The 26,151-nt window shown below is 30.1% G+C and overlaps 2 protein-coding genes across 2 annotated transcripts; one reads left to right on the top strand and one right to left on the bottom strand.

Annotated features, from left to right (window-relative positions):
- The first annotated feature begins 1,477 nt into the window (after positions 1–1,477).
- LOC132948357 (organic cation/carnitine transporter 2-like) lies at positions 1,478–21,060 on the top strand. The gene is made up of 11 exons (XM_061018787.1): positions 1,478–1,669; positions 1,884–2,266; positions 7,726–7,972; positions 8,747–8,853; positions 12,727–12,881; positions 13,104–13,272; positions 13,341–13,464; positions 13,606–13,721; positions 15,032–15,246; positions 16,072–16,253; positions 18,808–21,060. The coding sequence occupies exons 2-11, from the start codon at positions 2,124–2,126 to the stop codon at positions 18,985–18,987; spliced, it is 1,638 nt and encodes a 545-aa protein (XP_060874770.1). The 5' UTR covers positions 1,478–1,669; positions 1,884–2,123; the 3' UTR covers positions 18,988–21,060.
- Positions 21,061–21,188: 128 nt separating this feature from the next.
- On the bottom strand, positions 21,189–24,015 carry LOC132948356 (T-complex protein 1 subunit theta-like). Its single transcript, XM_061018786.1, has 10 exons — positions 23,800–24,015; positions 23,545–23,715; positions 23,356–23,487; positions 23,079–23,286; positions 22,945–23,006; positions 22,738–22,875; positions 22,415–22,660; positions 21,944–22,147; positions 21,629–21,865; positions 21,189–21,564 (listed from the first exon to the last, which is right to left on the bottom strand). Exons 1-10 carry the CDS (start codon positions 23,857–23,859, stop codon positions 21,370–21,372), a joined length of 1,653 nt encoding a protein of 550 aa, XP_060874769.1. The 5' UTR covers positions 23,860–24,015; the 3' UTR covers positions 21,189–21,369.
- Between the last annotated feature and the right edge of the window lie 2,136 nt (positions 24,016–26,151).

Below are 26,151 nucleotides of genomic sequence, written 5' to 3'. Positions count from 1 at the left end.
TTGTACGGTGAAATTGAAGACTTGTGAACCAATGGTTAAGTCGAGATATAAAACCGAACGTATCTTGGATTTACTCACTTATTTATATTTTGTTCGGTACCGGCTTATACGAATGTTAAGATGGGAGGGTCTCCTTTTTGACTAAAATCGTACCCTTCCCTTTTCGGCCGAACCACAAAGTTTAATATTTACTTCACTATTTAAACATTTCTAAATGTATTATAATCTATATTATAATAAATTGTTGTCATTGATTATTTAATTAATAGTTATTACTTATTAGATACATAAATAGAAACATTTTATACAACTTATATTTTTAATAATATTCAATAGTATATGTATAATTTATTGTATAAAATAAAGTAGATACCTACATATAATTATGGACAAAATATAAGCATGTTTATAATAGCTGTAGAAGATATTGATTACATAATTATTGACAAACAATATGTATTATTATTATTAATTTAAATATTACATTTTTATCTATATTGGTACATTTTATACGATTTATATTTTTAATAATTTTCGATATTTATAACAGAAAATAGAGATTAAACTTTTTGGTTTGGTCCAAAAGCGAATTTGCGAAAAAGGGAAGGATATAATTTTGGTCGAAAACAGCTATGCCCGTTATGATGAGGCAATTTTATGCGGGCCATACTGATTTGCAAATCGGAATCGACCAAAACTGGTATCTATCTAAGACTGATATTTTTTGACTTATAACTTATAAATTATAACACAATATATCATGACGTATACATAATATTGTGTTTATATTTATATCGCTGGGCTTTTTTCCGCGATTCGTTTGGAAGATATGGTAACATTGGGATTGGAAACTATGGTGGCTTGTAAATTTTAGTTAATAATATTAAATATTAATCCATCAAAATGAATTCGTAAACATTTTCAAAGTATGTAATAATTATTATATTCAATATTATAATAAAATATATTTTACATTTCTATAAAACTATTTTTAGTACTATATAGTAGATAGTATATACTTTATATTTTATATACCTTTAATTCTTAGCATAAACATTTTAATAACTGAAAAACTACTCGTTCGGATTTTGAATTCGGTACATAAATATTAAAAGAAAAATTATCCTCTAAATAGAATTCGATAAAAAAGGGCGGTCCTCATTTGAATTACCGAAGTTTGTATCGCCACAGGAAACTAAAAAATCTAGTGGTTACAAAAAATCTCAATATCTTGAAAATATGGTCTTATATGTTTATTTAAAAAATTCAAACATCAAAACATAAAAAATGTCATTACTATAAAGGAAACAATGAGCGCGAGTACGCTTGGTAAATTACCTTGTATATTTGAAACAGCGCATCTCGTGTGTAATATTATAATGTCGAGTGGTTTATTTCGCGTTGCGCACATTTCAATAAAATATAAGTGCGGCGATCCAGAATTTCATATTATAATCGCCGGGCGGTGCAAACACAGTGCAAACGCAGCAAACATTAAATTGTACGGTCGCTGCGAACACCGCGAGACGAATCGCTTATTGCCCAATATCATTATAGTAATATGTCATATTGTGTTTGTGTGTGTTTCGTGCAGTGTCTGAACGTCGTACAGTATAGACCGAAACACGATGCCCTTCGTCGTATGTTATAATATAGGTGCGTTGTAATGGTAAGTTTATAACAATAATATTTTTGCAGTACGAATGTGTACGTTGACAAATTAAACGAAATTATCATCACAAACAAGCTACTTATGTAGTGATATGTGCCTGAAAAAATAATCTTACGCGTGTGATCCATAATAATAATAATAATATGTAAATATATCATTATTATGCTTGAATACAATTCAAGCGTATAATATACTGTCTACCTCTGACCAGACCCGGAGCAAACCGGTTTCACGTTGCGCACTCGTCGCCGGACCGCCGTCGGCTGCAGACGTTACGTTAATAATATTGTTGCCTTGCATCGCGCAGTCCTGCTGCAGTTCGTGTCCGTGAACAGAGGCGCATCCAGCACGTCCTGCGGCGGTGTTGACATATTCTCGGCGATTTTCGTACCACCGTCTTCGGGAAACCATTCGAGCAAATCACTTCGAATTATTTATTGTCTCGCACACAATGGTGGACATCGACAATGTGCTGGTGTCGTTGGGCATGGGCCGGTACCAGTTCATGGGCTGCATGCTGTTCGGCCTAATGATTATGTATTCGAACGTGTCGCCGGTCACCTACGTCTTCACCGCCAGCGATTTGAAATACAGGTAAACGCGTGGAAAACACTAATAATAATATCGATCACTATATTTATACATACGATGCCGTTCCGTCTGAGACTGGGCACGTATTAGATACGGTTCCTTTGATATGCATCATTAGTGCATTACCATAAACACCGTCTAATCAGATCAGACTATAATACTATACGGGTTACTATTATTATTATTATTGAGATGTGCAACCGCGGAGAGTCGACCTCAGGGCTCAGACCTGTAGTTTTTTTAAACAAAACAAAAACTAACGAAACGACATGATACTCCTCAGTGGAGCAAATGCGCAATTTCAATGAAAATACTGGGAGTGCTTCAGCGTTATTAAAACTATATTTAACTGTAACTATTTTAACCTCCGAGCGATGCGATGAATGTAATTGGTCTTACAATGCGTTCTTTTATTTTTGTTCATCTGTCAACAACTTTTAGAGGAGTAAAAATGCTCTTGAGCTCATTGAGGCTGGTAGAAAATTTGATCTAGTTGGCACTTTGGGGTAGGGGATCAAATGTAAAAATTCCCAGTAATTTGCATAATAATCGGCAAAATACAAAACAAACAAAATACCAAAAAACGGAAATATTCAGTGTTTAAAAAAACAATCTCCTATTACTTACATTATAATTTTCCATACACGAAGACATTTTCAAAATATTCAAACTAATTTTAACAGAAATTTTAAGCTATTTACGGGTGTTTGAAATTTATAAATTGCTGAAGTTTTATTTTTATAAGTATGAATAAGAATATTTATGCTTTGTCAAAAAACTTGACAATTTAATGCAATCTGCCTTATATGTTATAACTTATAAGTTATACTTATAAAAATTTAAAAGTATTGAAAATATATTGGCAACATATTTTTATACTTGTTTGAAGTTTAAATTTTTTCAAAACTCATATTTTTATATTATTATGAAAACGCCAGAACGGAGAATCAATGAACATATAAATTGACTATATTATTATAATTATAATATTATAGTTACTGCCGATTTTATCAAATAAGAAAATGTATGACGTAGGTTACATCATATTTTAATTTTATATAATTCATTAGTTTTCACTACAATTATTGTACCGTACGGGGTAGCCATTATGTTGATACTTGATATTCTATTTAAATAACTTTAATCACTTATATTTTATTGTAGGTTTAACAATTAACAATCACATCTAGAATCAAAATAATTATTTTAAATCTATATATGAGCATTTATATCATACACTTAATATGAAATAAAAAAAAATACAGATAACTTATGTTTTACAGAGTAAGCGAACAATAATTTCTATAATTACTAGGTAATCATTAATGTTATACATTTATAGTATTTGTATAAGTAAATATTGTACATTTATAAACTGTGATCCAATATATATTTTATTTACTGAACGTAGCCTAGTAAAATAAAAATTCGTTTTAAAAACTTATGGATTATATAAAAATATTTTACGAATTTTCTTTTGCTCTCCTGAAATTTTAGATTCTGAGCAGATCGATGAATTTATTGATTTACAATGATGTGTGTTTTTTTTGTGTCTGTCATCAACTTTTAGGACAGCAAAAGTGCTTAGATTTTCTTCAATAGTATCTCTTGTGATAGGAAAGTTAATCTAATTGGTACCTTGGGGAGTCAAAATTTAAAATTCCCAGTAGTTTTCAAAAGCGCCGTGAAGAACAAAAGACAAATTAAGGAAAACCGGGAATTTTTAGGCAAAATGATTTTGGTTTTTGGTGTAACTCTGAAACTAATGACCATATATACATGCAATTGTCACTGGTTGTTTATATTCGCATTTTCTATACACGATAAAATTTAAAAAATATTTTGATTTGTTTTGAACTGTTTACGGACATTTTCAGTTTCCAATTTAATTAGTTTTTTTTTTCTATGAATGTCAATAAAACTTTATTTGTTGGGTAAAAAAGCTTGAAAATTTAATACAAGGCTCCTAATATATTTTTTCAACGATATTTGAAAAATATTAAAAATTTATAGTCACATTTTTTTAATAAGTATAAAGATCAAACCTTGACAAAATAATATGTAAAAACGACAAAAATGTGCAAATTATTTTGAGTTAGAAATTTATAAAAATGTTTCTTTTTAAATCTAAGATTTTAAAATTCAATGCAAGATTTCTCATAAGTTAGTCTACATTAACTTAAAAAAAATGTATACTGGAATGTAAAATTACATTTTTATGAGCGCTCAAAGTTCAAATTTTTACAATTTTGGATAATCACTCCATTTATCATGTAGCGATTTTCTTACTTTGTTGTAATTCAAAAACGAATAACCGTGATACTTAAAATTTACTTTATGTGTATATTTTATACTTGATAATATTTTCAAAACATTTTGACTTTTTTTGAGCTGTTTGCTGACATTTTCAATTTTGCATTTTTTTGTTTTTTTTTTCTATAATTGTCAATTAAATTTTTTTTTTTGGGGTCAGAAAGTGTAAAAATTGAATACAAGTCTCCTGATATATTGCTTAGATAGCAGTTTAAAAATATTAAATATACATTGGCAGAATTTTTTTTTTATAAGCATTTAATTTTCCAATCTTGACAAAATGTATCAAATTTAAAATTTAATAATTATTTTGTAGTTAATAATTTATAAAATATTCAACTTTTATAGCTAAGAATTGAAAAATTAAAACAAGGTTCCATGCAAATAGGTTATTTATAAATTACTTTATTCAATATAATATCATCAATTATACAAAGTAGTATCATAGCAGACTGACCGTCTTCGCTCAGAATCGTTTTTCTTTACACTTTTCTTATTCTTATCGTTTTTTTTTTTATTATATCATTGAATTCAAATTTAACACCATTCATTACAGTGACCCACTAGTAACCTACTGTAGGTACAGTAGAGCAACACCCACTTGCCCAACTTTTTTATAGTTGACGCTTCCAACTTTTTGGCCTTGGAATCTCGTATCTTATGTACTTTTATTAATTTATTAAACTAATTAAATTGTTAAGAATTGTCAATAAGTAAATTTCCTAAGTAGTATTTAATTGTTTAATGATTCGTAGAGATTTCAATATGATACAAATATTCAAATTAAATATTATTTAACCTAGGATATTTTGTTTCTTTGTGAAATAATGTGAAATAAATAAAGTTGTGCATTCACTTTTCTTATGCATTTTTCCTTTACCAATTATCAAATTGCATTATCTGTTTGGAAGAAGGACTACCTACATCTAATCATATAATAATTTATATAATATGTAGGTAGGTACATATTGTATCTATAATGGTATTCGTATTTCCATAACTTGTAATTTGTATGATAAGTGATAAAAAAACTGATAGTGATTTTTGGTGGTATGTATTTTTCTTACTTCAGAGGTAGCGGAGCGAAGCGTTTATCGGTATACATTTTTTTAAATTTCTACCCGAAAATATTATAACGATTGCATATAAAAATTAACTGCGATAATGACATGTAGGTATAATGTCAAAAAAAGCGAAATATTTAAGCATCTATTTTTATTTTATACGAGAAGTGGCATAGATTATAAGGTAGGTAAATATTCCAAAAAAAAAATGCATTATGACACATTTCTTCGTGTAAGTAGATAGATAAAACGAAAAAAAAATATCAACGGTTGAATAAAAACTGATTGTCGTATGTATATTTAAAAAATATAATAACTGCTATAATGCTATAATGTATAATACATCACTGTGAGCAATAAATGTATAGGATAATTGATGAGAATCGCGACAATCGGCCACCGTATGAAATAAATAAAATTAACTAAAAATTATAATATAATTAACAAATTAATATAGGGTGCTTAAATACCAAGAAGAGCGTACGGCAGCTGTCACTCGTCAAAACTTTTAATGCTCGTTACCTATCAGATATTCGATATTTGCAGTACAAAGACATAAAGAAAAGTATTGTGGTGGAATAAAATGTATTAAATCAAATAGAACAAGTAAGTGGTGGTAAGAATCCCAGATGTGTGAGATTGTCATGTGAAAGGCGTCGATTTGGGAGGTCTATCAACTATTATATTAAGTAAAATACGAGGCAACAACTTACTTACATGTGTGCAGTGTTTTATATTCATAATATAAAGACCGCAGTTGGAGGCTGACGTGCAACACGAGAACCGGAGAAATAAACACGATGTATAGGAGTTTTGTATAATAAATGTATAGTAAACCAGTATTGATAAATATTTTAGTCTGAAGTTTACTTTATGTCTAATAATTGAATAGACGATTTAAATGATATTATTTAAAATTATTATTTTAATTAATATCTTAATTAATACTAATTAGGCTTTACGACACTACTGCGTTACCCGCCAGGGGCCGATTGACATTCGAATCAACCTTAATATTAAAAATATAGGTTCGGAACGTCGTCTATATCAGAAATTCAGAACCGACTAACATTCGAAATGACCTGAGATTGGCACTTGACTGTACTGTGTTTAGTTTATAATAATTATAAGTTAAATTAGACTATCTGATTATAACACTAATTAATAATTCATACAACTTGCTCATTACCTTGTCACACAATAAATACTTAACTTTTTTTCCCCTTTCATCACTACATGGGAGCCGGACTGTTTTTCACATGGCTTAGTCCCCATGTAACATCGTTTATTAAGTCAATAATTTATAAAATGTTGGTTGTTCTCATGTGCCGAAGTTTACTTTCCTCAGCGAAGAGGTACTGTGTTAACTACAAACATCATGAGAGCTAACCTTTCCAGTTGGCAAAGCTACATAGGGATAGCCAGGAGGTGCCCCGTCTAATACCCTCACATAATTTAATGTACAGCTGTTATTATTATTTTATTCAAAGATTTTCGCGGGCCGACCAAAGTCTGCCGCCCTAGATCTCGCGTTCAATGATCGTCTTCTCGGAACGGCGTAAGACCGCCATCCTGGACGTCACGTACTGAGTGCCCTTTTCTCAAGCCGGCTTGCCCTTGCTTGTCTTCGCCGCCTGGGAAGCTCTCTCTTCGCTCTCCTTGAGAGTCAGGAACTCCTCAACCATTTTATAGTATTTTTTTATAGTTACACTAATTCTGGGTGCGTTTGGCTTTTGGAACGTTCGTAAATGTGTATAATATGAAACGTTCGTATATTCAATATTGTGTGTTGTTATAACATATCCCTGCCCCTGCGTATTATCACATGGGCAGTGAACTATTTTGTCTTGTTTTATTTCAACATGTGAAACAAATATTTTATATTACTGCAGTATACATAATATGTGTTCATGACTATAGGTACATCGTACATGAGCTGCGTGCTTGACATCGATATCCTCGAGGATAAAAAAAATAGCGACAATATTTGTAAAAAGTTATAAAATCGCGGTTAGGTACACGTACTTTAAGAAAAGAAAAATGTTGAAAAAAAAGTTAATAGACATCTTTTTGTTGTTACTGTAGGTGTGAAATACCGGAATGCGATGCACCGAACCCGGAAGGACGTATCTACGACCCTGAATGGTTGCGATTCACGATTCCTTATAGAAACGACACAAATCAGCCTCGCAAGTGTTTGCGGTATGCTGCGTTGTCTGGTCCGCTGATAAACGGTACGCGGTGCTCGTCCGGTGGATTCAACGAAAGCTTGACTGAGTGGTGCCGCGACAGTTGGGTGTTCGAAGAGTTCGAAAACACCATCGGCACGGAGGTATCTATAAACGATTTCAGAACATTATTATGGTAAACCGCACGTATAACGCGTGACCGTGAAATTTAGTGTTCCAGGGGGAAATTTTTTAGTTTTTAGAATTTCGAAAAGCTAACAATATTATCCGTTACAGTCAAATATTGTGTAATACCTACGCCAAAAACTAATTTGTAGTAGGAATATAATAATAATATAATCAAAACTAATTCGATATAATATTATATTAAAATACATTAATAATATTTTATAAACTTAAATTTTAATTTAAAATAACTTTAATCTTATAAACAATTAAGCTGTATATGAATGTATATAAAAACAATTTTAACAAATAATATTGACATTAATCATATAGGTACATTAAAATGTTTTCCTAGTAATCGGGATGACAAAAAGTTTAATTATATTATTGTTATATCTTATATAACATAAAATGTACGCTTAAACTTAAATGTTATACTATTATAATATATATTATTTATATAATATATTATATCATAATAATTTTTTGATACAGTCTTAATTTTTAGAATTTATTTTGAAACAATACTTTTTCTGTAAATATTGATGATGAATATTATGAATTTATAAGCAAAATATATATTATTATTTTTACTATATGTATATAAATATTAAAACTTAAATCTTAAACGTTGACCAAGTTCTTCAACAAATTCCTATACGTATAGTAAAAATTAAAAACGGCTGTAATATATATCATTACGAAAACCACCCTGTACCGATTATTAATATACGTATATTGTTATTAAACAGTTTGGACTCATGTGTGAGGATAACAAATGGAAGCTGTCAATGGTGGGAACGATCAACAACTTCGGACAATTTATCGGAATACCAGTGTCAGGGATCGTTGCTGACAGGTGAGTGCAACTTATAAATCTGAAATCTTTACAACATCACCTATCTCAATTTTTGAAACTTTACAGGACAACAAAACAATTTGATTTTCTGCTATTGATAGTGTCTGTTTTAAGTTAAATATAATTTACCAAAATGTGTAATAGTAATTATTATAAGTATAGCTCCCAGGATGTCACACCCTGATATCCACATGTGTCGTCTCCGTCTTACGAACTATATAAACCTAGCCAGTATAGGTATCCGACGATCTATTGATATATGTAATATGTCTAATGCCAGTTATTATGTACCCACATGGCCACATCATACACAGATACACTTTAATTTAAATGAATAATTTATTATATGAATATAAAGCATACACATTAGTTTATTACGTAGATACCCACATAAAACGTCTAATATTATTATATTATACCTATTCTATATCAATATCATATAGTACATTAGTACGCATATTACCCTGAATTATTATTATTGCAGGCCTCCTATATCTTTTAACGTAAGACAATTCAAAAAATGTTTAAAAAAATTACTATGTTACCAAATACTCCGTATTTATGTATTATATATAGGTATCCAACAACACGGCAGGATCGCACTAAGTATAAAAATAAAAGAGCGCCTTTAAAATGCACACGTAGGCAAAACACACGCAAAAACTGCAAAACTAATAATTACAGAAACCAACACGATTCACGAAAAAAATAAGCTATAAGTAAGATTTGTTGAGAATTTAAACTTGCATCAAATATTATAATTTATAGCATCCTTATCGTCGTGTAAAATTGGGAAAAACACGGTGGCTCGCTCGGCACAATTATACCTATAACCTATACCTACGCATACATGGGAAAACTTATGCGTACGAAGCATTAGAGGAATGTTTTTGTGTATAAGTATATAACACAAACTTATCTACTTATCATAGTATAAGATGTACCTACGGGGTAACGTTGCGTTTTTTCGATTGCATCGAGTCAGCACGTGGTTAATCATTCCTGGTATTTTAATGATAGTTATAATCTTTTGGGACCGTATAGAGTGCAGACGGAGTTTTAAGCAAACAACACGTTTTCCAAAGAAACCAACACCGATGGTTACAAATTATTATACACATTATCGTTAAGGAATGACTCGATTGTTGTAGATGAGTCAGATGAGACACTTTTATCAGCTACCCATATGTAATAGCAACGTGTTTTTTTTTTAATTAATATTCTTTTACGTTACATTACATTAAGATTCTACTGTAACATGATGTACCTTTTATACCTATACACGGGTAATTACTACAGATAGTGTTTTAAAGGCAAACACTAATTTTCGCGAGAAAAATTTCTATATTTTTGGAAGTATTTATACATATTATTTTAAGTCATTACAAAATAATATTTTTGAAAGAACATAATATTTTCATTCTTTTTTATCGTTACCATTATTTAAGTTTTTTACCTTGTTTAATGACAGCAAACATTTTTTTTTTCATATTCTTAAGTAGAATATTTTTCTGAGAATTTCGATGTAAAAATATCAAAAAAAACTATAGAACGATAAAAATATCAAAAAATATTAATTTGTATTGACCTCAAATTATAAAAAAAAAATATTTCCAAAAACCGTATAGCACTTTTCATGACAATGAGTGTTCAAATAATCAACTTGTATAGCACAAGGCACTATGCTTTTATATTCCTTCAATATATTATAATTTATAGGTACCGTGAAGAAGTGGCCGGCCGGCGTCATTTTATGATAGTATACCTTAATAGTAAATGCAAAAAAACATCTTTAAAGAGGGGTCTAACTTTTTATTTTATTTTTTAGTGATTGGCATGTCAATTTTTTTTTAAATTAAACCGAACCTACCACACATTTGTTGATGTATCTTCAAAACTTTTCAACTTTTTAGATTCTGAGTGGAACGATGAATGTATTGATTTTACAATGATGTGTGTTTTTTTTATTTTTTATTAAATTTTTTTATTTTTGTGTCTGTGTACACGATAAGTAGTCGAAACAATGATTGGATTTTCTACTTCAGTATCTTGTTCGATGGGAAAGTGAATATCGTTGGTGCATTGGGGAGGTCAAAATTTAAAATTTCCAATAGTTTTCAAAAGCGCCAGAAAAACAACATAAAAATTAAGGAAAAACGGGAATTTTTACGTTAAATCGGTTTTCCACAAAATTGATTTTGGTTTTTGGTGTAACTCTAAAACAAATGAACGTATACACATTACATTTTCAACGGTCATTTATATTAGCATTTTCTATACACGATAAAATTTTCAAAATATTTTGATTTCTTTTGAATTAATTAAGAACATTTTCAGTTTCCAATTTTATTAGTCTTTTTTTCTAAGGATATCAATAAAACATTATTTGTTGGGTAAAAAAGTTTGAAAATTTAATACAAGACTCCTACTATATTGTTGCAATGACATTTGAAAAATATTAAAAATCCTTAGTCACAGTTTTTTATTATAAGCATTTAAAGTTCAAAAATTGACAAAATATGGAAAAATCACGAAAATTACCAAATTGTTTTGAGTTAATAATTCATAAAAATTTTCTTTTTAAATCTAAGATTTTAAAATGTAATACAAGATTCTTTATAAGATTATCTACCTTTATCGAAAAAAAAAATATCTCTAAGAAAGTCAAATTAAATTTTTACGAGCGTTTGAAGTTCATATTTTCACAATATTGGATATTCACTCGATATCTCATGTAGCAGTTTTGTTATTTTATTGTTATTCAAAAACAAATAACTGTAGATACATGAAAATTTTACTGAATGTTTATAATTCATTTGCTATGCATCATAAAATTTTAAAAATATTTTGACTTTTTTTGAGCTGTATATGGACCATTGTCAGTTTTCAATTTTTTTTTTTTCCTGGGGGAAATCAGGCTTATGATATATTTTTACAATAGCAGTTGAAAAATATTAAAAATACATAGGCACAATTTTTTTTTTTTTAAGGATTTAAAGTTCAAATTTTGAGAAAATGTATCAAATTTAAAATTTAATAATTATTTTGTAGTTAAAAATGTATAAAATGTTCAACTTTTATAGCTAAGGATTGAAAATTTATAACAAGATTCCATGTAAATAAGTTATATATAAATTACTTTATTCACAATAATATCATCAAATATACTTGGTAATATCATAGGCTGACTGACCGTTTTCGCTCAAAATCGTTTTTCTAATACAATTATATTATATCATTGAATTCAAATTTAACACCTTCCATTACAATGACCCACTTTTTTTTATTTTAAAGCTATTTTTATTTTTATTGTGCTATCAACTAACATAGGTAGGTATTCACAATCAAACCAGAAGTATACAAATTATTTTTATTGAATTAAAAGAGGAAACATTTTGGGAAAAATCAAAAATAGCATTTTTAAAAGGAAATATCGTATAATTCCAAATAACGCCGTTAATTTACTACTGCAGTTATAATTTTTATTTTTTTATTCTACTTTTTTTAAATTTAATAAAAAAAAATTTGTTCATCACTGGTTTGATTGTGTACGTTAATTGATAGCACAGTAAAATAGCTTTAAAATAAAAATAAAATTACTATATAACAAGTTGAAAATATTTGAAAATACATCAGCAAATTATCCGCAATTTATCTATGGTAAGTTCTGTAAGTATGCTTGAAAAAAAATTAAATTGCTCATTTCAAAAAAAATAAAAAAGTTAGATCCATCCTTTAAAGGGATTTTATTGAACTTAAGCCCGTCTTAAGGTATACATCGTATGACGCTGATTGGTCACTTCTTCACGGGACACATTGTATAATATAGTTAAAAATATTCTAATATTAATACACTTATACGAATTTTCGTAGGTACGGCCGAAAGTTCACTATGGTGTTTTGTGCAGCTACATCAGCCGCATTATGTATAATCCAGTCATTTTCAAACAGTTATTCGATGTTCATGGTTTTAGAATTTGTGTCTTCGATTGTGTCCAGTGGAATTTACACGGTTACTTTTATATTAGGTATGTAAATCACCAGAAGCTCAAATTTTAAAGACACACTTAACCAATAAAATATAGTTACTGATATTATGCATTGTATTAAATATTATATCTATTATACTTCTACTTTTAAAACGGCCTGCATGCAGTCTCGCGACATTTTAGAATGCTCTGAATGTCTGAATATACAAGAATTTGACATTGTGACGTGTGATTTAAAATGGAGTGTTTCTTTAATTATAGCGATGGAGCTGTTTTTGCCACAACAGCGTGTACTCTATTATTCGATTCTAGAATGTTTCCTCCCGGTTGGCTCTATTTTAGTGGCTTATATCGCCAGCCTAGTGCAAGACTGGAGGATTTTATTGCGGCTAGTAAACATCCCGGGATTGCTGTTCTTGTCATACTTTTGGTTATTATCTTGGAATTATTTTTTTTTTTTTAGCAACGACAAACGATAAATATTTTTTTTCTACACAGGCTAACAGAAGAATCGATGAGGTGGTTAGAAAGTCAAGGCAAACACGACAAAGTGATCAACGCGCTCAAGAAAATAGCGGCTGTCAATAAAAAGCCTTTTCCCGACCTGCCTACAAACACCCAAGTACTGGTGATATTATTTAAAACTAAATTAAAATTTTACACTCATCTAAGCGTGTTCGCTGTACAGTTAATGATATTCAATTTTTAATCACTAAACGAATCGAACGCATAATATGCATTTCCTATGTATTAACTTTCGCAGACCTTGGAAAGTGTGGACGATAAAGACGATAAAGACGCAAATTTCGGCAGTATTATAAAAGACATAATCCGTTCTTCAACAATATTCTGGAGGATGATCAGGTGTTCGTACGTGTGGTAAGATCGATCTTTACGGTTTTGTCATGATATGGGCACATTTGTATACACGCACGTCACACGGTGCACACTTGATAATTAATACATTTAAAGCATACGTGTAACCAAATAAGAATAGTGTTCGCCTTATCATCAGTAGGCATAGGCGCAATTTGGGGGGTCTAGGGGGGCTTAGCCCCCCTAAGTTTTTAAATATATTCATTCTTAAATCCACCTATTAAAAAAATTATGCGGGTCTGTATTGATTTTATAAATTTATCCCCCCCCAAATCAGTTGTCCAAATTGCGCCTATGTTAGTAGGTATTTGCACAAACATCAAGATTTCTTTCTTACCCGCCGACTGCCTAGTCGCGTTAACCGAAATCGTTGTGTAAAAATAATGAATATCCTTCGATTTGTTGTGAAAAACCACGTACAGAATTGAAGTTTGAAAACTTTTAAGATAGCAAATGAATGAAAAAATAGGTTTTGTGTCCGTATGCATAGTCAATTTTAGTGTCACATAAGACAAGTCCTGGAAAGAGTCCTTTTTTTAAAAAATTTAATTTTAAAAACATATTTTAAATTGTAATATATAGTTTTTTTTCTACGTGGTAAGAAGGTATTTTTAGTTTAACGTTTAATCCATTGTTTGTTGTTATTTACCTAACATTATGAATAAAAAGGTATTGTTCTAAAACAGCAATTTTTTAAATAACTTGGTTAAAAAAAGGAACGAAGATTGGAACGAGTTATTTTTTTAGAGGAACTGGATTTGGAGCGAGTTTCTTCTTTAAATAAGGAACAAGGATCTGGAACGAGTTCTTATGTTAAGAAATGAACGGGGAACGGAACGAGATTCTTTTAAAAAAGAACTTTCCCAACACTGCGTATTGGTATCTCAAAATATACTTTTATGCAGCAAATGGAATATTGGAATCTGACCGTGGACTGCGTGATAAACTTCTGATAACATACCTACCTGTATTTTTACACACTATTACCACTGTGTCACTATATTAATCTTTAAAAAAAAACTTTAAATAAAATATGTTCATTATAAGTATACGGAGTGAATGAGTGATCCATTTAACGTAAAACACTCTTCATTTCAGAAAATACCTAATATAATGGTTTTTTAAAATTATTCACTCTTTTCAATGACATCGTTATTATTTGTATTATTATTATATTTTATTAATCAAGTGGTATAAAATGGGGGTGAGCATGCTTGGTGAATTGCCTGTGTATTATTACTGCGAGGTATACTACCTATATTGACGCGTGCAGATTAACTTACTGAAAATTGTGTATTTTTTACCTCTGCCAGGATAGCGGTGACCCTGGTATACTACGGTCTGACGATAAGCTCGACGGACATCGCCGGAGACAAGTATCTGAACTTCTCGTTAGTGTTGTTAGTCGAGATCCCGGCTTGTCTGTTGAACTGGCTGATAATGGAAGGCATGTCGAGAAAAATGTCACTCAGTTGCATGTTTGTGTTCAGCGGCGTCACTTGCGTCATGTACAACTTGATGCCCAGTGGTGAGTACCTACTGAGAGTAATGACTCATAATTACTAATGCGTATTATATTAGAATACAAGTTTTCGCACATATTATTAAACGGACGTCCTGCAATGTATAATGTATATTACTATACAGAGTGATCCATTTAACTCAAGCCACTCATAATTTAAAAACGGGGGGACGAGGTGGCCGAGCGGTCTAACGCGACGGATTCGGCACAGCCGGTCCGAGTTCGATCCTCGACCACTGGGCGGCATTTTTCTCCGTGCAAGTCACGGTGTCCGGAGAACAAGTGCCGCCATCCCCCCACCCCGGGGCACGGCAGAAACCTATGGGTGCCCCATTAGAAATTCTGCCAAACACACACGTGTACCAACCTACCCAATATAAAACCTACAGTGCCCTCCCCACACCCAATGGCCCATGTTGCCGCGGGTTACCCAATTAAAAAAAAAAAAAATTTAAAAACAAAAAACACTAACGTTTTTAAAAATATTTATTTTAGATAATTTTAAGTCGTTACAACGTAACTAATATATTACTATAAAGTGTAAATACATATTGAAGTTGTGGTTAGGTTAGGTTTGAAAGTTTGAAAGTAAGTATAATAAGTTATGAAATGTTTGTTGATTTGTGGAAATATGTTTGATAGCATAAAAGCTGGATGGGGCAAAGCCCCACACGTTTAAATTTGGTATTTTAATTAGGTAGGAACGAAAATTTTGAATGTGTCATTAGAATTTAGAGTAATTTTACTATGTATTTCATTTCCAAATCAAGCAATGTTTATTGTTTATAATTTATTAATAATATTATTTCGTTGCTTTTTCTCTAAAAACAGAATTCTTCTTGATAAAGCTGTCGCTGTTTTTGGTCAGTAAACTCGCGATATCCATCGCATTCTGCATCATTTACATGCTGACAGCGGAGATATTCCCCACCAAAATGCGGGCTACCATGATGTCCATGTGCTCCATGCTCGGTCGGATAGGGTCGATGTTGTCGCCTCAGGCCACGCTCCTGGTAAGTGTAATTAGTGATGTCAAATTAATGACATTTTATACATAAGGCAGAGGTGGATTTAGGTATGTGGTGGCCCCTGGGCGGAATATATTGGGGGGGGGGCCTTATACATAAACAAGGAAATACATTTTTTTACTTATTAAATAATATTTATTATTATGTTTAGTAGTAGTAACAATTAACTACTATTTAATAATAAATAATTATAAAACAATAAATCGAGTATAACTAGTATATTAAGTAATATTATCATAATATTAACTAAGTAGGTAATTAAATGAAAAATAATAAATAAAAATAATAAAAATAATAATGTCAAGTAATTAAAATTAAATGCCTGGAACTTTTCTTAATTTTATTTGTACGAACTTATCAATAACGTTTTGAAAATCAAGTTTTCTTAAAACGTTAACTGACGTCTGACATGCAATAAGTGCAACGAACAAATAACGATAATTTATCTACAGACAGATAGTCTGTAATGTGTATTTTATATTTCCGAAAACTAATCTCATAAGTCTGACGATGAATTACCTATATTCTTGTTAACCATCATGTTTTCTACGACATTCGTATCATTCAGACCCACATGTGTATATTTAGGTATACTACCAAAAAGTCCATGGTAAAAAAGTCCTAGGAAAAAAAGTCCGAGTAAAAAAGTCCGAATCATATAATTAGGTAAAAAAAACTTCCAGTTGGTATTAATATAAATTGTAATTATATAAATTATAAAAGTGCAATAATTATGTACTTACTATATCATTATTTATTACCTATATATACAAAAATCGAAAACATTATTAATTCAAAAAAATATACATAATACGTCACATAAAATATAATATGTTAAAAAAAAATTCTAATGTTTATCTAGGCCTTGTTCTGATATTATGGCCAACTTTTTCTAAAAATTCTTCAATGGTAATTGAATGATTATCTATTCTTTGGCATAAAGTAACTAGTCGGAACTGTGTTGAATTTTGCTACTTTTTTACCGGCTCTCCCATGCTGTCGATAGCTACTTTCGCATTATCTGCAGCTACTTCTAATCTCATTTTTTGGATTAGTGTCCAAATAGTCGGATGACTGTGGCCAACTAAATGACTAAATCTGTTATTCCACGATTTCGCATACATTATTCGTTCGGTGGTCACCATTAATCGTTGTTTTATGTACATTCCAAGTATTCGAGGAAAAAGTGGACTTATTATTTTTAATTTGAATTTGGTACCAACCCCTACTTTTCTAACTGGCCCATTTACGTAGGTTGCGTCAAAATAATTTAAAAGATCTTCTCCTTCAGGAGAAACAATTGTTTTAAGGTAAGCCAATTACATTAATACTAAATGGAAGTTTGATTGTGCATCACATCGCGTATTTTTCTTTTACCTAATATTATATGTACCGGACTTTTTCACTTGGACTTTTTTACCGCGATTCATTTACTTAAATAATATTGAACTTTTTTTGGACATTTAAAAATTTTTATTTTACTTACTAATAATAGATGTATTTACGTTTATTGACAATGAACGGTCTCTAAAAATCTAGATAAGATAGTTTATGTCGTCCGCGATCGGTGTGCACCGTCGATTGTAATAATATTAGTAAATGTGATTCTAAATATGTGTAAATATAAATAAAATATTTTTTCTGTATTCTAATTTAAATATCATAAAATTGTGGAGGCCCTGGGCTGCAGCCCACTCAGCCCTCCCCTAAATCCGGCCCTGACACAAGGGAAAGTATAGAAGCTACCAACCCACGGACGGTAATGGGAAAAAAAATTCCCTCACTATAGGAAAAAAACCAGTAGCATTATATCGGGGATTGACTAAATTTGAATAATTTATAAGAATTATTTTATAAATTATATATTTGAAATAAAATTAATATTGTAGGAACCTGTATTATGTTAAAAATTGTTATTTTATAAAAAAATGTATGTCACGAAACCGAAGCTTATAATAATAATTGTGTATAAATTAAAATGTGAATAATATAATAATATGTGATGGTAGTATATATTATCTGATTACTGATTACATTACCTAGTATTTACTTAAAGTGTAAATAATATAATTCTTATAAATTATTTATATTTAGTCAATCCACATTGAGCTGTTACGGACATTTCCAGTTTCAATTTTTTTTTCTATAAATGTCGATAAAATTTTATTCGTTGGGTCAGAATGCTAACATATTATTGTATATATTATTGTATTATATTGTCACGATGGAAGTTGAAAAATATTGAAAATACTGTCACAATATTTTTTTAACAGCATTCAATGTTCGAATTTTGACAAAATACGTAAAAAATCACGAAAATGTGCAAGCGCCAATTTTATTGGTGTCTCGTGTCGCGGAAAATCATTGACAACTTTCTTTTTCATTTTTATAATACTGTGTACTACTTTGCTACTTTTATACGACAGGTTCGCCACTACCCCCCCCCCCCCCCCCCACACAAAACCCCCCGACAACACCCGCTGTAATGGTCGAACGGTTTTTAACGGTCAATTGATATTAATATACATATTGTTTTCAGACGGAGTACTTTGGCGTGTACGCGACAATGCTCGTGTTCGGCATGACCGCGTTCGCAGCCGCGGCCATCACCATGACTTTGCCGGAAAGTAAAAACATCAAATTGCCCAACACCATCGACGAAGCCAAAGGGATCGGCACCGATGTCAAACCGAAAAACATCGGAAAAAACTCGCCGTAGAGTTCCTATCATAATATACTACTGTAATAATAATAATAATAATAATCCCTGTACGGTCGATGTCGGCATAATGTTATTATTATACGTTTATATATTATTATATACGCGCCCGAGAAATTATTACGCACGGACTTCCGGTTGATTTATTTTGCGCGTCTGTGATCGGTTCGAAGAAGGGGTGAACCACTACTGATTAGTGATTACTACACCCTCGGTTGACTTAATTTTAATGAAAACGACTTAGTATAATTTTATTGCGTGTACCTCTTTATATATAATTATAAGTTAATCGCGCTGTTCTGTATGTTTAGCGGCTATCTAATAATCTTTGACAGGCCCTTTTTCATTTTTTTTTCCGTTTTTAATTTGTTGATAATTAATATTGTAAATACCTCTCATATTATATAACTGTTTAAACCTGATGTAAAAATACCTAATTGAAACGCATAGAGCTACAGTTCGGCTCTTTATGCTCTTAAAACGCTAAATGAATACTACGATATACCAGACGCCTATACGAATTTGAAAGCACACAGAGACATGTTTATTAGTGTCTTTAAATAAACGAAATAGTTTTATACGACCAATGCTGCTTCAAACAATTAAATAAACTGTAAATTCTACACAATATTTAGTTTTATAATATTTCAATTCTCATATTTTTTTTAGTTACAATGTAGGTTTGAAAGAAAAAATGTACAACTTTTTTGTAGATGTTGTATAAACCATTACACCGTTACGCCTACAATAATCAAATTTTCTATATAATAAACATAATAGTCATGTTCATAAAAATTTTGAGATTGTAGATGTTAGACATGAATCTACCTACCTATACTCACCTTTAATAATAATAATTAATTATTAATTAAAAAACAATAGTTATATTTTATAATAAATGTTTTAATTAGCTCAATATTATCCAATTAATCAAGTAAATATGATGGTCTTCTTTATTAATATTAGAAATGCAAGCAATTCCAACATATTTTTTTTATTTTAAAATTTGACAAAAAGTGATTTGAAATTATGTTTAAATTTAAATTACTTCATATTATATTTGATTTGCTAAGTTTCACGGACATTTTTAAAATATTGTTATAAATTGTAACATGTTAACCAATTTTATTTTTGTTATATAATTATTTTTAAAATGTGTAAATAACTAATAAAATAAGAAAAATTGAAAATTAAATACAAATGTCTTATAAATTATTTATCTTATGATTTACAACATTGGTACTCTATTCTTCCGGAAAACAAAGGTTATATACATATTTTCATTTATCATAATTGAAATATTATTTTCAAGTTCTTTGACAAAACTGTTAATAATTTAATATCACAATGTCAGAATATGAATTGATAGCTGGTCAAGGCCGTATCCAGAAATTTTTACGGGGGGACTCCAGACCCCTTGGAACAGGGGGTTCCGGACACCCCCTGTAGCTGATAATATTTAACAGCAAACAACTTTCCAAATCAAAAATGTTGCATTAATTATAAGTATTTCATTACTTATTTTGGGTGAAAATATTCATCTTGAGAAACCATGATTCGATATACATTCAATCAAATACATTTAATAAAATTAATGTTACCGTTAAAAGATGATCCTTAAAAATATTCACAAAGGGTAGGTTAAGTTAGGTATTAACATTACAAGGAATCAAATGCGCACCACTACTTGTTTGGAAACATGTCAATTTTTGATACTATGAACCGTAGTATATCAGTTACTTTATATGCCCAATATAAAATGTAAAAATACTAATTAAACTATAGAATGGGCCATCAATATTCATAAAGTATTTTAGTATATAAATAAAATTCTATATAGTTGTTTAAAATATGTTATAGTTTTACCTAGAAATAACTATTTTATTATGGCTTATTATTTTAATAAATTATAATTAACTATTTTTGAGGTTCTGTTAATGAATTGTCTCCTCTTCACGTGATTCATGTTTGTACATACTTTTCTATGTTATCCTTATTACACAATGTTTTTATTTTGTAAACAGATTGAATATATTTAAGAAAAATTTTGTTTTGTATGTGCAACTGTTACAACTCAATTATTGTTGTTTTGAATAATGCCGTCTATCAGAAAAAATTAATAGCTTCACATTTTGTAAATAACTTACAAGAAAAAAATAATAAATGATAGCGTTAAAGAGAAGAAATAAAATAAAGGGTAATTAAATAATTAATAATCATTTTAATTTATTTATTAGAATTTTACAAAATTGATTCTTAACATTACAAGTAAAAAAAATACTTTGTATTATTATTAAGAGTTAGTAACTTAGTGTACATTTAGTGTACTTTAGTGTAAATTAGTGGACAAAATATAAAATACCAAGCGTGTACAACAAAAAATTACGCGTCATCGTCATTATCAGGTGCACGTCCACCGGGTGCTTTTGGACCGCCAGCTCGTTTAGCCATTATGATCTGATCAACTTTCAGTATTGTACATGCAGCTTGTGTGGCATACTGCAAGCCCCAAAACTTGGATAAGTAAGAATCAACAATACCAGCTTTGGTGACATCTATTAATGATGATCCTTTAGGCTAAGGAAATAATAAAAATTACAAATTAATTAAGAAAAACAAAATACACATACAATAAACATACTTCAATATTAAAACCAGCATTTTTATTTCCTTTGCTATGTTGGGAATAAAGTTCAGCAAGAGTTTCATTAGATTTTACACCAGTGTTGTCGGCTAAAATTTTAACAAAACCTTCTAGTGCAACTGCAAATCTTTTGGCACCATATTGTTCTAATCCGGGCAGTGTGTCAGCATATAAGCCTACTTGGTAGGCAAGTTCCATTTCTATGGCTCCAGCACCAGGTAATAATTTTCCATCCTAAAATGAGATTGAGAACATTTATTTATTTATTCAAAATATCAGAAGAAAACTATTTATATTTTATTCTCAACATACTCTGGAAATGCCTTTAAATGTATTTACACCGTCATCAATTGCTCTTTCTATATCATCCATGTAGTTATCAGTAGCACCACGTACTACAATTGTTGACATTCGAGAGTCTTTACCATCCAAACGGAATACTACTAATGAAGTGTCTCCAAGTTCATCTACATATACACAGTCAGCATAACCAAGTTCTTCTTTGTTTGGAGGGGTCTAAAGTTAAACAATTAATAATTATGTTAAATTTTTAGTTAAAATCAAAAAAATTATATTTTAGATAAATCATTTTTAATTGATTTTGAAATATTGATAGATTTTACAAATAACAAAAATATTCAAGTATAAGAATATACTGAAATATAAAACTATTACAACTGGGATTATTTTTATTCCTTTAAAATCATATGGAAAACTTATTTTTCTTTAAAAATCATACCCCTGCTTAAAATAAAGTTATAGTATTTGAACATAAATACTTACAAGTCTAGGTAAAGCAGTAGCTGAAACGGATTTGCACAATCGTCTTAAGTCGAATTTGCTCATTAATCGAACACCCATAATTTTGTATTTGTTTAAATAATGTAAGGCCATGTCACCAAATTTACCACCGGCAACAATCACAGTGACACCTGCATCAGCAATTGCTTTAATTTGTTCTTCGAGCACCATTTCTTCACCACGGCTGAAGTTTTGCAATTCTTCTGCAGATTTGATTAAAACTGTTCCCTAAAATTAATAAATTAAGTATTAAATTATATAAAAACTTGTATTTCTTTATGAAACAGTCATAGAGTACAACATACTTTTGTTTCAGTTGTGGTAATGTCAATGGGACATGTATACACAGCAATCTTAGCATCAGTCTGTTTAGTAATATCACCTTCATTTGTACGTTTGAATACCATACCGTTAACAACAGTAGAATTGTATAAATTTGATCCCTACACAAAAAATTAATAAATACAAAATATAAGTAACATGAGTATAATTATATTATAAATTATAATTACCAAAATTTTGCACACTCTAACATTGTCAACATTGAATGTTGTCTTCTCTGGAAGAATGGAAGCTAAAATCATTGTTTATAAAAAACTTTAATACAAATTAAAAATTAAATCATAAGATTAAATATAATGCTTACTGCAAGCTTTTAACACAAGATCTGTGACAAACTGTTCCTGGCCATATTGCTTGCTCATAATGGATGATTTTACAGCTTGTGTTATTACTAATTGTTCAGCGTTATTCTTGATGTCTTTAATTTCATGACAAGTCAAGGTAGGCAGTAACTCAAGAGTCTTTTCAAGAGCTAGTTGGAAACCTTCACATACTTCAACTGGAGTTAATCCCTTTAACATCACAATTTAAATAATTATAAAAGATTGATTAATAAAAGTCAAGAACATACGGGTACTGACCATTTTCAATAAGTGTTCGGCTTGTTCTAACAATGCCCCAGCAAAAATGATAACAAAGTTGGTTCCATCCCCTACTTCTTGCTCTTGCATCTCAGACGCAAATACAATGATTTTAGCAGCTGGGTGTTCAATCTAAACAAATATACCTATCATGAAAAAAAAATTGATACATTTTACGTGAACACTTACATCAAGCTCCTTAACAATTGTGGCAGCATCGTTGGTGATGAAAATCTTGTCAATGTGATTTATGACTATTTTGTTCATGCCATTTGGGCCATATGCGGTTTTAACGGTGTCAGAGAATTGTTTACAGGCGCTAATGTTTCGGTACACTGCTTCTTCAAGACCGGAAAGATGCTAAAATACATTAACGCAATCCAAAGGTGATCAATAAGTACATTTGAAGTATTTTGTCATTAGTCATGTTCGCAGGACACTCACCATGGCGCCATCCTTTAACATTTGAGCAAAACCCGGAGCTTTTGGAACGTGTAAAGCCATTTTAATAGGTTATTATTCTACTATAGCGTTAATAAATAATATCAGTTTATAGTTTATACTTTATAATTTATATGATATATTATTTTTTGTAGTTTGTAAACTTAAACAATTTTTTGCTCACAGATTCGTAATACATCGTGTTTTTATTCGTGATCTCAATTATCTCCTTTACCGGATTCATGGTTGAGGGGGTGTGTCTCGGTATACTGCAACCATAGAACAATACTGCAACCACACTTCTCGACTACAGAAGAAAAGATGCAATACGAATCATAAATAATATATTATATATGTAATATCTATGATACGAATAATATTATTTTGTACGATGCAAAACGTGCCACACAATTACACAATACAACACAATGAAATATGTTAACATTGTAATATTGTATTATTATTAGATTTTTTGAGTTGATAACAATTAACAATCTGTAGAAATAAAATAACAGCCAACTAATTATTAATTAGTACAAGAAATTTTTACTTTCTTGATTTTTAATCAAGTAAGTATGGTAATTGAAATGAAAAAAGTCTGAATTTTAAAAACTTCAAGAATTAGTGTTAAATAGGAAAATGATAAATATGTAACTCAGTAATGATAAGTAGTATGATTTAGCTAGCTATAATATAAAATATCAATGAGAGGGATTTTGATATCACACTCAAGCGCGGTATAACCACTTGAATTCATAAAAACGTCGGCGTGAACAGTCCCAAAATATCTATTTTTTTAACTTTTCTACTAAAATATGATAGCTCATATTGGTTGATAACTCATTAAAAAGGGATTATCAAGTAGATACTAAATGTGGAATTAAAACATTTTTTTTAAAAATTGTTTAATTTTTCACAGATTTAAAAAAGAGTTATTTTTTCTAGATTTTCATTTAGCGAGGTAGATTTCCAAAACTGGAGAACGGATTTTGTTGTTGGGGGTCTTGTTAGATTCACATTGACTAGGAGAAGTGCAGTGAAGATTTTCAGGTTTTTGTCTCCAATCGTTAATTCACTACAAACCTATAAAGCTGAAAAACATCAAAAACGCCCAATAAAATTTGTTTTAATTTTTTTTTATGTTCTGTAATAAATTAAATATTAAAGATAAAGTTCTAAAAATCTTCAATGCACTTCTCCTAACCAATGTGAATCTAACAAGACCCAAAACAATGAAATCCGCTCTCCGGTTTTGGAGATCTATCTCACTAAATGAAAATAAAAATGATTTTTTTGTGGAGCTGTTCACACCGACATTTTTCAGGTTTTAAATTGTTATACCGCTTGGGTGTGATTATCAGTTAATAAATTTCTAAAAATTAAAAATCAAGAAAGTTTACATGCCGATCCCTGACTTGGTAAGGGTTTTTTTTTAACAAATTACATTTTGAAAATGAATAATGTTCATCGAAGTCATGAAACTTATATTATCTTAGTACTTGGTTCATGGTCGAAGTATACGTCATGTTGCCATGTTGGTATAAGACACAATATGTATACCTTTTTTTTTATTACCCACATTTTAAAAGTGTTTTTTTATTAACAAATATATACTTTATATTTACTTTAAATTATACTTTACCTGTTAAAAAATAAAATTATAAAATATAAAATTATAGTCACCTATTAAAATTTAAGAAAGGTGGACAATCCTCTGTACAATATACTCTGTTCTCCATAAACCCCACTCGCTAGCGCTGGTCGAGTATCTATGTCATTGTAATCACATGAAAATAATGTAATGATGGTGGTCTCGTCTAGACTGCCTAGTGGTATTTGTGAATTCGTTGATTAAAACGAAAAAGTGAAAAACAATTCTGAGGGGAGACGTTGTGCAGTGGCGGCTCTGGAGTTTGATTTTTTTTTTTTTTGGGGGGGGGGGCATAAAAATAAAAAATTTTTTTTATATTATTTTTATGATAAATACCTGTAGGCTGTAATTTTAAAATATATTCATATGCTTCAAAATCAGTACCTACCAAATATTATATACCCACATTAACTATTAATCTTTATTCTTTAAACTACTTCATTGTGACAATATTGTAAAAATATATGTAAATATAAAAAAAATAAAAATATTATCTTTAAAGCATCTATCAGACTAAACTTGATTTTTTATCAAACTTAGAAGTGTTTTAATTTTAAGAGGACGCTACACAGATATTTGTCGTCTCTGTCTTAAAAGTGCGTATCTCGGCAAATTTACGGTCAGCAGAGCACTCCGAGTTTAACTCCGTTAGTTAATATTTAGAGAGAATTAACCCATTATAAACTTGATGGTAAGAACATTAT

This window comes from Metopolophium dirhodum, chromosome 7 (genome assembly GCF_019925205.1).
Source record: "Metopolophium dirhodum isolate CAU chromosome 7, ASM1992520v1, whole genome shotgun sequence".
In the NCBI taxonomy this organism is placed as follows: domain Eukaryota; kingdom Metazoa; phylum Arthropoda; class Insecta; order Hemiptera; family Aphididae; genus Metopolophium; species Metopolophium dirhodum.
The sequence above is the reverse complement of the archived record's forward strand: the minus strand, read 5'-3'. Positions and strand labels throughout refer to the sequence as shown.